Here is a 17822-nt window from a genome sequence, read left to right on the forward strand (position 1 = left end):
TTTCCGGATGTGTGGAAGATGACTCCTTAGCACTGCACGGCGGTGAATTGGTTGAAACGCCTGTCGAATGAAATATCCATGACGATTACATATAACTATAAGGAGTATGAATGTTAGAATATCACTCCACAGATACAGAAACTTCAATAACATACGCAGCAATAACACCAACTTCACTGGAGACTGCATTGGTAAACACACCAATAACACCTACACCACCACAGTTGGACAATGGACATAAACGTACTAAATCCGAGATGGAGACTGCACCGAGCCGTGAGGCAATAACGCGAACTGCGGGAGACTGCACTGGTTCACACAGCAAGAACACCGGGATCTCTGGAGACTGCACTGGTCCACACAACAATAACACCGGGATCTCCGGAGACTGCACTGGTCCACACAACAATAACACCGGGATCTCCGGAGACTGCACTGATTCACACAACAATAACACCGGTATCTCCGGAGACTGCACTGGTCCTCACAACAATAACACTGGTATATCTGGAGAGTGCACTGGGGCTCACAACAGTAGCGCCAGCTTCACTGGAGACTGCAGTGGTTCACACAGAAATAACACCAGTATCCTGGAGACTGCACTGGCAACACAACACTACCACGGTTATCACTGGATACTGCACTAGCTCGCACTACAGTAGTTAGCACCAGCACCGCGGAAGACTACACTGACTCACACAGCAATAACCCTATTATGATCGGGGACTGCAATGGCTCACATAGCAATAACACTGGTCTTTTGATACTGCACTGCCTCACTCCGCAATGACACGAGCTTAACCCGGCGGCCGCTGGGCCGCCGGGTTAGCCGAGGTTGCCGACCTAGCCGAGGTTGTTCTAAATTTGGTGTCGATCTCATTTGAAATGACGTCACAGTGACGTCATAAGTCAAATTATAGATTTGCGACTCTCAGTTTCCTCACGATATATCAGATATATGGGACCGAATATAAAGGGCCGATTATTGGTCAGGAACTAGATGGAAGTGTACTTAGATGTTTTAGGATGACAGCAGGTGCTGTCTATTTCATTTACAGTTGAGTTTCATGCTCAGCGACATCAGAAACGGTCCGTATCGGAAAACAATATTTTATGACGTCACTGTGACGTCATCTTAAGTGCTACAACCATCAAATTTTGCTCAAACATTGCCTAAGTATTCATTTGAAGCTATGCCAAGTTTCACGTTCGTAGCTCATCAGGTTTTGGAGATATTCCGCAAAACGTAAAGGGGGGCAACTTTGTGCACCCAGCGGCTCGTGGGTTAACGGGAGACTGCACTGGCTCACACAACAATAACACGGGTATCACCGGACAATAACACCAACCCTATTCAGGACTTAACTAGCTCAGCCAGTGCATGGAACTCAGTATTTTTTTTTTCGGTTCGACATGGGTCTTTCTAACCTAATTCTGCGTAGAAGTTGATGCATTTAATGCGATGCTGGTGTGGATAACTGCTGCACGCCAATCCACTCGGGTATTTACGGCGCTGATCTTGTCTTCTAACTGTTCAAAGATCCGATCGCCAAGCGAAACACGTAGCATATAAATGGACTAGAAACTTTATTATCTAGACAACGATGAGACTCGCGAGCTCAATAACAAGAGCGGCAGGGCTCCACATAAATAGCATTTGTAACGTGAGGCGCCGCGGAACTGGTGCGCACTACCGCGCAGCCCCCGCACGGCTTCGGCCACCCCTCCCAGCACTGGGAGTGGCCGGATACTCGGTAAACAAACAACACATCATAGCAGAATGACAGGGCACTGAGCGCGCCCCACACATGATAACACTGATGATTGCATGCGCGGCTGTGTGACGGCGCCTGGACGGAGGTCGAGCGCCACCACTCGCCGTGAACATGGACAGAACAGTCTGACAATGGGATGGATGGCACTGAGGCTGGCGCGCTGGCAGGTGGCGCAGAGTACAGTGCGGGTACTCTACCGGTCTCTCTCTCCCTCACACATCACTCGCTCGCGGGCGCACCGCCGGCGGCTCCGGCCGGTCCCGGTATCTGGGGACGGTGGCGTCCCTCCGGCGGCTCCGGCCGGTCCCGGTATCTGGGACAATGGCGTCCCCTCCGGCGGCTCCGGCCGGTCCCTGTACGTGGGGGCGGTGGCACTGGCGTCCCCTCCGGCGGCTGTGGCAGACGGACGCCGCCAGCGCCGCGCTGCCGGCAGGTCGTTTGTACGCGCCGCTCCGCGCTCCGGGCCGGTCCGGTCACACCAGGCTGGATTTGATGCCGGGCGGGTCGAGCGCCTGCTCCAGTCCGGACATATCCTCGGTGATCCGCGCCAGGTGTGTCTGCAGAGCCTGGATACGCGGCCCCAGAGACAGCCGGCCGGCCGGGTGAGCGCCCGGCGGCCCGCCCGCGCCCCGGTGGAGGCCGTTCGGAGCGGGGTGCAGCCCGTTCTGCACGGGGTGCAGGCCATTCGGCGCGGGGTGCAGGCCGTTCGGCGCGGGGTGAAGCCCGTTCTGTCCGGGGTGGAGCGCTGTCTGGCCGGGATGGGGTGCTGTTTGTCCCAGGTGTAACCCTGTCTGTCCAGGGTGGAGCGTTGTCTGTCCCGGATGGGGTGCAGTCTGGCCCGGGTGGGGTGCAGTCTGGCCCGGGTGCAGCCCTGTCTGTCCAGGCGGCAGTGACAGCGGCGCCGGGTGGTGCGCCGGAGACGGCGACTGCGAGTGCCCCCCGCTCTGCTCGGGAGTCACCGTCCGTCCCGAGTGAGACGGAGACGGCTGAGAAGTGTGGTGCAGCTGTGTACTCGGATGGAGATGCGCCTCGTCCTCTGGTACTCCTGCCGAAAGATCACACCGGTCAGCTCCAGGCCAATGAGCACTTTCAGTTATACATTGTTTGACATCGTTGATGAACTTTAAGTTTACGGTAAAATGTCAGAGTTGCAGCTATGAGTGAACCATGCCATATCTCTGTTTTTTATCATTACGGTCAATGTCCAATTAGAGTTGTCTTGCGACATAAAAGAAAACCCAAAGATCCTAATTGCCTCTGACAAAAGAACAGTCCAACTGCAGTGGTAGCGGTGAGGTGAGCCACCGTTCCATTCGAGGCCCGTGTACCGTCCGTTGATGCAGTGATCAGCGGCTGCGTGCTCCGATAGCCGTGCCAGGTGAGTGCTGTGGATAGCCGGGCCGAGCCGGGCCGCGGCGGGTGCCCCTCCCACCCGCTGACCCGGCCCGTGCCCCGGCGCGGTGCGGTGCTAGGTGCGGCCGCTGGGCGCACTCACAGTTCCGACAGCACTCACCTGGCGGCGCCACTACCTGCGGAGGCGCACCGGCCGCGCCTCACCTGACAGCGCCGGCGACGGGCCCTGGCTGCTGCCGTAGATCTTGGTGCTGTAGCCCGAGTCGTTGTGCTGGTCAGTGGTCTCCTCGAGCTCCAGCGGTCGGAACTGGCGGCCCGGCGGCGGCCGGCCCGGCACCGCCCCCGGCCCCGGCGCCGGCGCGCCGGGCGGCAGCGGCTCGTACTGCACGTAGCCGGGGTTGTTGTAGGCGAGCGGCGAGTACGGGCCGCCGGAGTCGGTGGCGCCGGCCGGGTAGCCCACGTAGCCGGGCGGCACGCGCGCGCCGCCCGGCCACGGCTCGGTGCCGGCGCGCAGGTGGGCGTTGCGCACCTCCAGCACGGCGCCGTGCTTGGGCCGCGCGCCGTAGCCGTCCTGGGTGTCGCCGGGCCGCAGCGGCAGCGGGTGGTGGCGCGGCGAGGCGGCCGCCGGCTCGCTGGGCGCCGTCTCGGTCGAGTCCTCCTGCTCGAGCCGGCGGCGCAGGTCGCTGAGCGAGCCGGCCGAGCGGAGCGGCGGGTACTCGGAGGGCCGCTGCAGCACGCGCAGGCCGCCCTCGGCGCCGCCGCTGCCGCCGCTCTCCAGGTCGTCGTCGTCGCTGATGTCGGTGAGTAGCTCCTCGCTGCGCGCCTTGTGCAGGTGGCGCGCGCTGGCTCGCAGCACGCCGTCCCGCACGCCCAGCTGGGTGAACTTGCCCTCCAGGTAGGCGGTCAGGTCGTCCTTGACACCGCGCAGCTGCACGCCCTGGCGGCGCTCGAGCTCGGTGCGCGTGCGCAGCGCCACCCGCTCGGCGCGGTTGGCGCACTCGGCCCGCTCGCGGCTGAAGCGCTCTCGCATCAGCTCGTTGATGCCGGTGAGCTGCGTGCGGGTGCGCTTCTCCAGACTGGCGATCTTCTTGTCCAGCTTGCCGTGCGTCAGGTCGATGTGGTGGATCAGCTCGTGTTTGTCCTTGTCCAGCTTGTCCTCGACATGGCGGAAGAAGGGCGCGCAGTAGCACGTGTAACCCTCTCCGACGGGGCCCTGTCGCACACGGGTCAGGGTTAGGGTCATAAGGGGCCCGCGCCTGGTGGGCACAGTGCCGCGACAGGGGAACACATGGTGCAGACAGTGATTGTAACAGAGCTGATCGGAGGCATGTGCAGGCAGTGACTTGACAAGTTCACCATTGTCCCGTTTCGAGACAGTGTTCCCGTGTCGTGACAGTCTGTCTGGATCTGCACTTAGTCTGGATGCGCTATCTCCCGTGTCTGGGCGTGGGGTATCCCGTCCCTGGATATGCAATCTCTCGTGTCTGGGTGTGCTATCTCAGTGTCACTCTCTCACACAGGCGCTGTACTGAGCGGCCGCTCTCGGGTTGGAATGCGACGTACATACAAGTGTTGCAGGCGGTAGGTTCCGGTGCGAGTATAGGCACACCATGCATTCAGGAGCGGGATGAGGTGTAGTTGTGTAGTGGTGGACCTAGTTTTCCCTGTTGGCACTACTTTCCGCCGTTCCGGCATCAGTGTGACGGCGCTGCGGACCCTGGCTGCCCCCTGATCCGACCCAGAGAGGCGCTGGGGTGCGTCCGGTCGGATTGGTCCGCCCCCGCCCGTCCCGGGCTGTCAGCGAACAATGGTGTGAGCCGGGCGCCGGCCCGACTGATTGGCGATAAACGGGTCCGGTCCGGGCCGCCGTGGCCGCTCCGAGGCCGCCGGTCCGGCCGGCGACACATTTATTGGTGCCATTCCCGGGCAAATGGACAGGACCGGGGCAGACCTCCGACAGGCCCAGAGCATACCATGGGTCCAGAGAGGACCTCAGGACTACGGCAGACCTCCAACAAGATCAGTATAGATAGACCCAGACCGATCTTAAAATCCAGACCAAACGAATGAACCAGTCATTTTTGTGTACTGATAGATGACTGCACAGCGCACAAGACATGTCCCAATGTGTGGTGCTGAATCTTCTCTCAGTATACGGGAGGACCGGATGAATGTGTGGATTTCAATCCCGGTTTTTACAGCGCGCAGGCCGGCCGGGCGCCCCAGCTCGACCACTTTTAGCGATAACCGACCGGTACAAGCCGCAGACCGGAATTAGCGGATTAGCTCGCGTGCGACACTTCCTCCAGCAAGGCGTCAAAGACCCGGTCGGGGAGGTGTCGGGCGTCTCGTGTCAGTCGTCACAGATAGGACCTGTCGCCCCACAAGCAAAGCCGGTGTAAAGCGTCACAGGACCTGTGGGGGCGCGCGGAAGGCGTCGGAGGGCCCTTCAGAGCTCCAGTGAAAGGTGAATCTGTCGGGACGCCAGTGTAAGGTGTCTGTAAGTTCTGTCGGAACGCTGTCCGGTCATCGGAGTCTCTTATCCAGCGGTCATCAGAGCCTGTTATCCGTCACTCATGTTTTCTCGGCTCCACACCGGCTCTATCTGTTCGGAGAAGTTCGGTCTACAAGGGACAAGTCGTGTTCCGTGTTCTGGGTATCGCGAACACATCAGATGCCACCTCTGGCCGGCTGTGTTATTGGGCGGCCGCAACTCGTGCAATCGGTGTATAGTGCCATCTGCTCACTGCTCTCACGCTTTTAGTGCAACCTAGCTATACTCTATATGTTTTATCATTTGTTTTCACAAGTAAAGTTCACTTCTCAAAGTGTCTTGTATGCATACTTTCTTGGCACATGCAAGGATGAAGTTTTCGCTATCAGTGTAAAATAACGACCTGTGTGACAGATGATATATGTCGGCCAAACTTTCTTCCGCTACATAAGATACCCAGAGTCATACGGGTGGTTATATCACACATGGCCACACAAACACGGCTCAGTACAGGTCAGAGAAGTTCGAGACATTTGAAAAATGCTAGACACATGAATGAAGGAGTTAAACAATATGCACATTGCACAAGCGTTAGACTACACCAGGCGTAAGCTAGTCAAGCAAAGAAGCGGGGTTTTCCGGAAAGCCAGTCATGCAGGCATGCATTGCACGGTCGGCGGCGCTGGCTATCACTGCGCCTCGCCACGGGAGCGTCTTTGGCAGCAGAGTCCGACGGCCGGCGCCCGCCTCGGCCTGTTCGGCTCCCCCGTCTCCGCGCACCGCCCCTGGCCACCGAGTCCGTCACCAGCACCGTCCCCGTCAGCAGCGGCGGGGGCGCGCCCACCGACCTTCCTGATGTTGCCGGAGAGGTCGAGGTAGTACTGCTCGCCCTTCCCGAGCGGATCCTTGGGCAGCGTGTCCAGCCGCGGCTGCGGAAACTCGGTCATATCCGGCGGGTAGAAACACCCGTACGGAGACCACTTGGGCGACGGCTTCTTCGTCTTGGACGACTTCTTGGGCTCGAAGTGCACCTTGGACGATTTCTGGAATGCGTCGAGGGTGGTGGTTAGGCTCCAAGTGCGGGGGCGGGGCGGCGAGGAACGATAATCACCTGCGCGCGTTATTGGACGAGACACGCGGCCCGTGCACGCCGGCACGGCATTGTTGCACGCCACGGGGGTCAGAGGCCAACGAGCGGCCGTACACAGCGCGCCGGCCGGCCCGATAGTGCCCTCACAGCGCGCCGCCACTTTCCGGGAAGCGGCTCTGCGCAACAATAACCGGTCTCCGTCACCCACCTTTTTCTTGTCGATGTGCTTTCCGCTCCCCTCCTTGCTGGAGGAGCCGCTCTCCGGTTTGGCGCGCTTCTCCTCGCGCTTCGTGGAGAGTCGCGTCACCTCCGGTGGGTTGCTGATCATCTCGACGATCTCGACGTGCTCCTTCCTGAGGGCGATCTGCAGCGCCGACTCCTCCTGCTGCGGGACGGACAGTGGGCCGGCGGTCAGAGGGGTCAGTGGTCAGAGAGACTAGTGGTCAGAGGAGCCAGCGGACGGACGGACAGCGGGCCGGCGGTCAGAGGGGCCAGCGGTCGGTCAGACGGACAGCGGACCAGTGGTCAGCGGGTCAGCGGTCAGATGGGCCAACGGCAGTCAGACGGACCAGAGCGGACGGTCAGACGGACCAGCAGACGGTCAGACGTACCAACGGTCAGTCAGAGCGACCAGCAGACGGTCAGACAAACAGACAGTGGACCAGAGTGCGGTGGTCAGCCAGACCGACAATCAGACGGACTTACAAACGGCGTGAGAGGACCAACGGTCAGGCGAATGACAACATCAAACGTTAAAGCGGCAAACAGACGGATCGGCGCTGGGACAGTCGGGAAGTCGCCAGAGCAGGCCGTGTAAGCTGTTATGCGTCTTCTACAGGCCCTTGCAGTGGGCAGACTGGGCATCCCAGAGCAGCCAAGGTCTCGGCCTGAAAGCGACGGCCTGTCAGCGCTCGGTCCGCCTACGTGTTAGAGAACTCGTCGATACCTGCCCCAGGATGGCCGAAGCCGCTGGGCCTCGGCGACCGTCGGTCGTATTTCACTCCTTGTCACTGGACCAGAGGCCATGTCAGCCTCACCTCGACACGGCGGCCCTGGTAACCGCTTAGCCGGCGATAAAATCGAGATACTATTTCAACGCGCTGACAGGCTGCCAATTAAAGGGACCCTCCCACCTTCAAAAAAGTTAATGAATTGGCATGAAAGTGATGTCGCTCGGTTCAGAAAGAGCAAAAACGAATATCTACCAAATTTCATCGAAAAATATTCACCGGTTTTCAAGATATTAAACTTTTACTTTTGTTTACTTTTTGGGATCTCCGCTGTTCCTAGCGACTTTATTTGAAAGTGCGGCATTTGTTGCGCGCAAAGCAGCATATACCACCGCGTGCTACAAAACGTTTTAGTCAAACATTTCACGGACGTTCGAAAGCCTGATGACGTCATCAGATTCCCGTAATGGTTAAGAGATAGGGACCACGCTGGTCCCACCCTGCAAGTAAAGGGAAGAAATTTCTTGAACACCATAAAGCTGCGGGGGTTGCGACCAGGATAAATGGTGGTTTCTGAGCCTGGCCGCAAACTTGGCTATCTCAACTCAAAACTAATGTTAAGGTGGGAGGGTCCCTTTAACGAAGGATCAGTTGTGGTTTCGTCGATTGGTATAGGGTTGAATGGACGTCCGAAACCCTGGCCTGTGACTGCGCGGACGCGATGCACCATATACTCGTACGCCTATACGTCCCTGGTCGGTAAGTGTAGTAGGTACTCAGCATCTGAGTAGTCGTATGGGCATGCAAGGGAATGCCGGACCCGTGACTGAGCGGAGGGCCAGAGGAGAGACGGCGGAGATGGTCATGCAGGGTCGAGTGGGACCTGGCAGCGTACCGTGTGCGCCGTCCAGAGGAGCTGGTCTGGTCAGAGGGACCGGCTGGAGCTACGGATGGGAGCGGCGGGAGCTACGGGTGGGAGCGATGAGAGGGGCAGGTTACAGGTAGGATCGATGAGAGGGACAGGTAGGATCGGTGAGAGGGACGGGTGCGATCGGCCAGAGGGACGGTTGAGAGCGCAGGGTGACAGTGTGTGGCTTACTGGACACACAGCTAAAGCGCGGTGTCTGTGTAGACGCGGCTGACCGTATACGGACATGCACAGACCGACCCGCGTTGACACTGTCTCCCGCACTCCGTCCCGAAATGTCTGCCGGTATTGACAGCACGGAAGTGAAGGGCGACGGTAGGTCACCCGCTCCTCTCTCACAGCCCTTCCAGGTCGCCCTCGACAGGGCGACCCCAGCCCACCGCGACGCCAGCCCGCCGAGCCTCCACCCACCTTATTCCTCAGGTTGTAGTCGACGCCGCCGTCCAGCAGGATCCTGGTGAGTTTTCTCCGTCCCATGGCGGCGGCGATGTGAAGCGCCGTGTCGCCGTTCTGTCGGTAACGGTCAGTGGGGTCAGTGGTGTGCCGGTGGCCGGCTGCCGTCCCCTCCGACCCTGCCAGCGGCGCCCTCAGCCCTGTCGGAGTGGGTAGCGCAGCGGGCCGGCCGGCTCGACCCACCGACCAGTGACTGGTCACGGCGACAGCGCAGTCGTGATGCTCAGAGACACGCTAATTGAGGTGTGGACCGCTCGGAGCAGATGGACCCGCCGCAACAGACACCGATAGCACAGCGAGACCGAACAGGCGACCACGGAAAATCAGCCCCGCCGCTGCAGCAGGGGCATATAAATAGACCGTTTACTATCTTGCATATCTGTTATAAAAAAAAAGAATTATTTTGAGAGATCTGATGGATCCGACGCCGGGCGCGGGCTCACCTTGTTCTGTTCGGAGAGACTGGCGTCCCCACTGATCAGGATCCTCATCACACCGGCGTGGCCATACCGCGCGCTCGTGTGCAGTGGCGTGTCACCGTACTGAAAGGCCACAGGTCACCGTCAGAGGGCTCAGGAGATCGCCTGTCCCGGGCTGGACGACCGCGCTCATTAAGACTCCTCAATGGAAATATCAGATGGCAGCCCCTATCAGATAACACGCGGCAACTCTCATCGACACACACAGCACACAAAGTGGGCCATTGAGATCTCCCTCCCTCTTACTCTCTCACCTCGCAACACACATCCGTTCCGCCCCTTTCCGCCCCTCGCGGTCCTGCGCCGTCCACGATCCACGTCCCACTCACGCTGCAGCTGACCAGTCCCCGATGCTGCCCTGCCCCGCCCTGTCCTCGGTCCCACTCACGCTGTTGCTGATGTCTGGGCTGCAGCCAGCCAGTCCCCGATGCTGCCCTGCCCCGCCCTGTCCAACCCGGTCCTCCGTCCCAGTGACACTGCAGCCGGCCAGTCCCCGATGCTGCCCTGTCCCGCCCTCCCTCGGTCCCACTCACGCTGTTGCTGATGTCGGGGCTGCAGCCGGCCAGCAGCAGCAGCCGACACGTCTGGTTGTGGCCGTTCTGGCAGGCCAGGTGGAGCGCCGTGAAGCCGCCCCGGTTCCGCAGGTACATGTTAGCGCGCGCCCGCAGCAGTGCGTCCACCGACTGGCTGTAGCCCTTCCAGGCCGCCTCGTGCAGCGCCGTGTTACCGTTCTGTGGGGGAGAGGGCACACTTTACTGAGAGACTGTCATACGGCACTACCGGTGATGGCAGGTTTACGTCCGTAGGACACTTGTGCCGCACGAGTTTTACAACGTAACACATTATCGCCAAACATCGATAGTCTTCCTACTTTACACACAAAATCTATCTCTGTCGAGATTCATAGCATACCATCAGCCGGAAAGCTGAAAATGGCAATGTTTTATTCCTAAAACAACATTTCCAGCATGAATCACGGGGCAGGGAGCCATACCTAAAACGGGGAAGACTCAGGACCGGACCATGCACGGTCGGCCGTGAGAGGCTTATCGCCGCCATCTTCCGTGCCGAAACTATCACCGACTCACTCATGGTACAGCGGGCCAGGGGCCTGGCATTCGGTTCCTCTCCCGTTCCCATATTTGCCCTCGTATCACCGGCAGGGAGGGGTCGGCACTTCTCCCGTACCCAAGCACCCCGCTCGCCGGCACGAGTTTGAATACAGAGACGGCGGCGTGGGGCACGGCGATAGCCCGCCGATCAGGGGACGCCGCCGCCCCCGACACAGCGCCCGCCAGCCAGTCAGCCGTGGAAGGCTGCACGCCCGAATGACGTCACTCGCCATTGACGGCCACGTCACGGACCGGTGTTTGTGACGTCACGGGTGGGCCAGCGTGGCCGGCGTCTGTGCTGAAGGGCGCACCGCACCGCACCGTCCGCGGCGGCGGGGGTCCGCGGCTCCGAGCGCCACGCGGACCGTTCAGCCCAGGGAGGCAGAGCACACAGCTCCCTGTGTACTGAACGTACTGAGCGGACGAACACCGCCCAGAGAGGCAGAGAACACAGAGAGAGCCGTACTGCGTGGACCAACATCGGCCGTCAGGCGGGTTCTGAAGCTCACGGACTTCAATGGCAGATGAGTTCAATGCGGTAGTCTCCTCTGCCGGTATTCGACCCAGTCTCTAGTCCCAGACTCTGCTACACAGTCTCCAGTCCTATGTCCGGCCCAGCATCTGTCCCAGTCTCCGGCCCGTAGTCTCCCGTCAGTTCGACGCACGGCTGTTAGTCTGTGACGCACGTCGTGAAGCATAAATCACGCCGACACTGAAAGCCGGTCATCCGAAACCCCGCAAACCACTCCCATCGGCTCGGCGAGCCGCCCCCTTTACTATTCAGAGCGGCACGACTACGGGGGTGGGTGCCGGGTGGGGCGGAGCCGCGGCCGAGTGACAGAGCAGGCCGTCACAGCTGATAGCTCGCTCACATTACACTCACGGAGTGACCGTCATCGGCTCCGTCCTTAGTCCTATCACTCACGGACGGCCATCGACTCCGTCACATACGCTCATGGACCAGCCGTCATCAGCTCCGTCCTATCACTCACGGAGCAGCCGTCATCGTCGGCGTCACCGCGCTCATAGAGTCGTCATCAGCTGGCCGTTACCGCGCTCATGGTGCCGCTGCCGACCAACAGCGCCCCTCCGGCGGCGGGTCGGTCGTGACGTCATCCCTCCCCGGGGGAGAGGGCGGGAGAAAGGAGAGATTTCTCCGCGCTATCGCCGCCGTCGCCGCCAGTCCGTTCCGGGATGCTGGACAACCGTTCATCCATGCGGACCATCCGTCAACTGTGACACCTGTTGTCCATTGCCTCGTCCGATACACGGGTCATAGGATTGGACAGTTACGGGTACCGCTGGTGTCTATCCGAGCCTGTATTACAGCAGGTGACGGGTGACGTTCCCCACTGACAGTGAGGGACCGTGCTGCTGTACTCACCACCTCGTCCTGGTGGTCGACGGTGACGCCCTTCTGGATGAGTTGCTGCACCACCTGGACGTGGCCCTCGGCGGCCGCCCGCTGCAGCGGGGTGTGGCCGCTCTGTAACAGCAACAGAGCGCACAGAGTTAGTGAGAGGTAGGCGCATCGGGCAGTAACGCAAAGTGAGGTCCCCGGCAATACACAGCGTGTCAACAGACGAGTCGCGACGGGAACGAATTCGTAATTGGTCACGGCAATATACAATATAGCATGTCTGCACACGGCATGTGTGAAGGTCCAGGGAAACACGACAGTGGGTGGCATCGACAGTTTGTTGGACCTGCCTGCCTGTACAGTCTGTCTTAAAAGTACCGCGCAAAGTGACGGTGGATCCATCAAGCCTGACCGATGAAGGGCCTGCTATAGTTTGAAAGTCACCGAACCAATTGACCTGGGGAATGGACGAGGATGTCAATTGCTTCGGTGATTCAAATTTAGCAGGCCCTTCCTCGGTCAGGCTTGATGGATCCACCGTCACTTTGCGCGGTACTTTTAAGACAGACTGTACAGCTATAACTGGGTCACAGGGTAGGCTCCGTTTGGAAGAGGCTCAGTTGGGCGGTCGGACAGCCGCGCCGGCTGACCGTATACTGCTCGTGACCTTGCTCTGTTCCGGCGCCGCCGGTCAAACCAGTCACGGTCACCCCTCCCAACCTCGTTCCGTGAGAACACGCTGCCAGTGCCGGTAACCGATCCGCCAGGAAATAGCGGAACCTGACGGAGCTGACTTTCCGCCGGCGCCGGCCGACCTATCCGCGGGGCGCCGCTGACTGCCCAGTTTCCACTCCGGGCCGGCGTGAGACCGCGGACGGGCTCCACTGTCCGCCGTGAGGCGTCCGAGTCCGCCGCGACTGGCCGGAGCCGTGTAAGCCGTGTTTACACCGGGATCCTCTCCACACTCCGGCCAGCCCGCCCGGCCGGCCCACATTGCCGGATTAGCCCACAGATCGTGTCGGACGCCATGCTGGACTCCGGAGCTAACCGGCGCCGTCAGTAATGAGTTGGAATGTCGCGGAGGGAGCCGTGAATGTCCACAAATTAACGTGAGAGCAGCGGCGGCTGGGGAGGGTGTCGGTCCGGACCTAGCTCCGTTCTGGTGTTGGGACCCCTCGCTGGACTCTCAGTCCGGTCCCACGGCCCGGCAGTCGAGAGTACGGCTGTGGCCGAGTCTGGGCAGGCTTTGACGGGTGACTGCAGTTGTTGCCGGGCTTACCGCACGGCCAGCTGCCTGCTCTCGCGGTACACGAAGCGGACAATGGCGCTCCTCTTTCCTCTCCCACCCGTGCACTGCTCTCCCCAGCCCGGCGGCAGGGCCGCCGCTGAGGTGCGGCGCTTCATGCAAATGGAGCTCATGAAAACACCGCCGACTGAGCCGCCTCTATCCGATGAAAGCTGCAAAGTCACACACGGTACAGTGCTGAAATATCGGGTAAATCCTCCCGCCAGGGAAGTAAGCTCGCTGGAAAATCGGCGCCGAATACGTACCACTCAAATCTATTGGACAAAGTTACCAGGATGAGCTGTGTGCGAGATTCGATGAGCGATATCACGTTTGGCCGGTGGTCTGTTTGCATGACTCGTGTTTAAAAATCTCACAGTCAGTAATAGGCAACGTTTACCGAGCGCATGGAACCCAGTGAGCCGGTGAGCCATTTCCGAGGGCCGGCAGCGGCCCACGTGCTGAAGGCCACGCTCGCCGGTGATCTCCCCTTCCCCACCCGGGGCTCCCCTTCCCCACCCCGGGGCTCCCCTTCCCCACCCCGGGGCTCCCCTTCCCCACCCGGCTTCCCTTCCCCACCCGGCACCCCTTCCCCACCCGGTTCCCCTTCCCCACCTAATTCCGTAACTGAGCTGCGCAGCGGCTGGCCGGCGCCACAGAGCCCGTACAAAGGCCCCTGCCGGCTGCAGCAGCGGAAACAGCGAGCGGCGGGCCCCGCCCTGTAACAGCGGCCCGAGCCGTCCCGCCCCGCCCGGCCGACCGACCGCCGCGTCATCCCGCCCCCAGCCGGCCCGTCCGCCCGGCGCGCCGCTGCACTGCGCCCATCGCCGACCGATAGCTTCATATCGGCCGGCCGGCACAAAAACGCCGGCCGCCGGCGCCCTCGGCCATTCGCCGGCTCGGCCGACCCCTGCCCCCGTCCAAAGGTTAAACCCATACGGCCGTCGGAGAGCAGCCGTTTTTGTGGTCGGACCGCGCTCGAGTGGCTTTGTGCGTGGCGGCGTCGTGGCGGCGTGCGCTGCGCCGGCCGCTCAGCGTGCACGGCACCTGTCGGCCGCGACTGAGGAACGGCGGGCGCGGCGGGCGCAACATCGCCGCCCGGCGCGGGCGGCCGGCACGGCAGGCGGCGCCGCGGGCCCGGCCGGCGGTGCTCCGGCCCGTAATGGTATCGGCGCACGGCTCGGTATTTGCTGGTGGGGCGCGGCCCCCGCGAGCCGAGCGCTCCCTCCCACAGGGTGGAGCACGCCGCCGCCGGCGGCACCTTGATGTACCGCCCAGCGTGGCAGTGCACCGCGGAGACGGCGGCTGACGGCGACGCCCGGGGCGCAGGGCCAGACAAGGAGTCTCTGTGGCCGCCGAGCAGCGCTGGAGGTAGGAGGTGGGGGAACGGTTGATTGCACCCCGGCTGGTTGAGTCAGTCTACATTTTTCTGGTTAGTCAGGGTTTCTCTCCCTCCCTGTCTCCGGGCTAGCAGCATAATGAGATCGACAGTTCGGGGTGTGGGGCGCCTGAGCGAGCGATATGCGGGTGGAGCCGCCCACCTTCTCCCTCCCCCCCCCCCCCACCCCGGCGAGCCGCCGCACCGGTCAGCCGCACCGGTCAGCCGTACCGGCCAGCCTCCCGCACCAGTGGCGCTGGCCAGCTGCCAGCGGCCCGCAGCTGAGGGGGGCAGCTGGGCCCGGCTCTGGGAAGGCATCTGATGATGTGTTCTGATACGAGGCTCGGCGAACCAGCTCGGAAGAAGAGCACCTGCGGTTAGCTCAGACAAAGGGCACCTGTCCCAATAAAGAAGTGGCTGTGTGTGGGGGCAGTAAAGGGAGAGTGGCGCGCTGCGGGCGGTGCGTCAGTGATTGGTCAGAACTGCGGACTCGCCTGTCTGGTCCGGGAGGAGGCGGGCACCGGTCCGGCGCTGTGGGACCGGCCCGCTCTCAGAGAGGACAGCAGTCGGGAGCGGGCTCCGAGCAGCGCGCGGCGCCCGCTGCGCGTCTCGCGCTCTCCGCGTGTCTCGGAGCCGTCCCGCCTCGGCCGCTCGCCGTCCCTCCTCGGCCGCTCGCCGTCCCGTCTGTGCCGCTCGCCGCTGGACCTCTCGGCGGCCCTGCGCCGCCTCTCTGGCGGCAGGCGGCGCACCTCGTTGCCGGCCCACAGCTCGGAGCCGTCGCGGAGCGCCTCTCGGCCGGGCGTGCCGTCGGTCGTGTCCTCGCGGCCCTCCTCCTCACCCGAGCTGGTCTCGCTCTCCTGGCAGATGGCCGCCGGCGCCTCCTCGGCAGAGGTCTCCGAGTGCGCCAGGATCGTCAGGTACTCGCTCTCCTGCTCCTGCTGCGGCGGAGGCGGCGGCGGCTCGGTGGGCCGGCCCCGCTCCGGCGGCGCCCGGACTCCGGGGGCGGCCGAGCGCGCCTCGCCGGAGGCCCGGACTCCGGCTCGGCGCGGCTGCACGTCGGCGTACACGGGCGACGGAGAGCGGCGCGTCGGCGGCGACGGCTCCGCCTGGCGCGGCGTCTCGTAAATGTTCTCCGGCGGCGGCGCCTCCTCCCGCCAGCCGCTGGCCGTCAGCGGCTTGGTGGGGCGCAGCACGCGAGGAGGAATATCGTACGCGGACGTATCCGAGTCGCGGCCAGCGTGTGCCGGCCGCGCCGGCGGCTCAGACTCGCGCAGCTCGCGGCGCCCGTGTCGTCTCGGTCGCTCCTGACGCTCCAGCCGCTCCTGCCAGTCGTGGTACTCGTGGCGCTGCTGGCGCCTCTCCCACCGTTCGCGCTGCTCCTCCCCGTCATAGGCCGCATATTTCGGATACTCTGCGTCCAGCCGCCGCTCGTGCGTCCTCAACACCGGCCAGTCGAGCCGCTCGTGCCTCCCGGACCGGTGCTCGTGCCTCTCTCGGCGGGGGTACTCGGTGGCGCCCAGAGGCTCCAGGTAGGAGAACGGTCTGGCCCGCTCTCGGAGCTGTGCGGCCTCCTCGTGGTGTCGCCGGTCCGAGCCGCGCCCGGCCCGGTGCAGCCGCAGCTGGCTGACTGCCACCTCCAGGTCCGTGTCGTCAGCGGACAGCGCGTCGAACGAGCCACTTCGCTGCAGCACCTCGCGCTCGAACGTCACCGTCGACACGTCGCTGTCGGCGTCCGGCAGGTAGCCGCGCCGGCCCGGGTACAGCCGGTCCGGGCCGGCCATCTCGACCGGAGACGGACTGAACACGGGGTTAAACGTCACCAGTGGCGCGCACCGCGCCGCGTACGTCGGTGAGTAGAGCGCCGGCATCCTCAGCACGAAGTTGTCCATGGGGCGGCGCCGCGGCGCGGTCACGCATAGTGGCGCCGCGCGCTCACGCGCCGCTAACGAGCTGCGCCGGCCCGCGGCGCCTTCAGACGCTATCGGCAGCGGCCACTATATCACACGCGCGATCTGCGGAGGAGGCGGCGCGGTGCGCCCGGGTGTGCCGCCGGCTGGTGACTGACTGGCCCCTGTGTGACCCGGGCGGGGGGCGGCGCGGGCGGGGCGGCCACCGGATATCCGCCGCGCCGGCCGCCGCCCCTCGGCCGACGCGTCACACACCGTCACACCGTGACTCGTCACGGCGCAGCGGGCCGCGGTCAGGGCCGCGCTCAGTCCGCGCTCAGCGCCGGACCGAGTGGACGCTTTTTGTCCCTGCACCGACCGACCGGGAGTACTTAGCCGCTCACGGGTCTGGCCCGGCCGCAGACGGCTAACGGCAGCCGTGATACAGCGATCACTGTTATTAATGGCTCAGCGCAACTGGCCGGCCGGACGGCACATGCCAGCGCGGCTATCGGCTGGAATTAGATAATCAGCCGGCGAGCGGTGCGGGGCGGGCACCCGGCTGGGCCGCGCGGCGAGCCGCAGGGAGGGGCGTTCGCCTCCGGTGGTGAGAAGGGCACAGTAGAGGGGAGGGCTACCAACGGCCGACCACGGCACGCGGACACGCCGGAAGCGCACCGCCAGCCACCAGGGGGTGGGTACTGGGTAGTGGCGGTCCGACCCAACCGCCGTCCACCGATTCGGCATGGCCATTAAAGTCTGAGATAGCATGGTTATCGTCGTAAGCAAGCCTCCTGACGGTGTAGATAATGAGAAAGAGAGAGAGAGAGAGAGAGAGAGAGAGAGAGAGAGAGAGAGAGAGAGAGAGAGAGAGAGAGAGAGAGAGGAGAGAGAGAGGGGGGCGAGCGAGATATGAAAAGGGGATGCAAGTCACCAGCCGGAGCACTGCTGGTGACGTTAGAGAGGCGAGCGGCAGGCAGTCAACTCCCCCAGCACGGCCGGGCGGATCACATCTGTCCGCCGTTGCGCCGGTCGGCTGTCCCGCGGCACCGGCCGGGCGTCTGAGTGCCCCGCTATCCCACCTCAGTCGATCAGAGGGAGCGAGCGCACGCCATCGATAATCAGACCGGCCGGCGATAGAATCGCCGCCGTCCCATACCGGCTGCGCGGCGGGCCGGCCAATCTCGCCAGAGATTGGACTGGGAGGCCGGCGAATCTCGCTCGAGATTGGGCTGAGAGGCCGGCGAATCTCGCGCATTGGGAGTCAATAGAATGGGAC

At 62.6% G+C, this 17822-nt stretch overlaps 1 protein-coding gene across 2 annotated transcripts in view; it reads right to left on the reverse strand.

The window, feature by feature from the left end:
* Positions 1–1570: 1570 nt before the first annotated feature.
* The window catches only part of LOC122384913 (ankyrin repeat domain-containing protein 6-like), a 70243-nt gene continuing 53991 nt past the window's right edge, over positions 1571–17822 (reverse strand). Inside the window, exons 4-11 of one of the 2 annotated variants that reach the window (XM_043372740.1) lie at positions 12019–12120; positions 10056–10253; positions 9487–9585; positions 9002–9100; positions 6921–7097; positions 6471–6665; positions 3333–4341; positions 1571–2820 (exon numbers count right to left, since the gene is read on the reverse strand). In XM_043372740.1, coding sequence (XP_043228675.1) covers positions 2249–2820; positions 3333–4341; positions 6471–6665; positions 6921–7097; positions 9002–9100; positions 9487–9585; positions 10056–10253; positions 12019–12120 — 2451 coding nt within the window. In that variant the 3' untranslated portion in view covers positions 1571–2248. Of the gene's footprint in view, positions 2821–3288; positions 4342–6470; positions 6666–6920; positions 7098–9001; positions 9101–9486; positions 9586–10055; positions 10254–12018; positions 12121–17822 lie in introns of both variants that reach the window. The other variant, XM_043372741.1, reaches the window with a different exon arrangement.

The sequence above is a fragment of the Amphibalanus amphitrite genome, unplaced genomic scaffold (assembly GCF_019059575.1).
Source record: "Amphibalanus amphitrite isolate SeventyFive unplaced genomic scaffold, NRLGWU_Aamphi_draft 000203F_arrow, whole genome shotgun sequence".
In the NCBI taxonomy this organism is placed as follows: domain Eukaryota; kingdom Metazoa; phylum Arthropoda; class Thecostraca; order Balanomorpha; family Balanidae; genus Amphibalanus; species Amphibalanus amphitrite.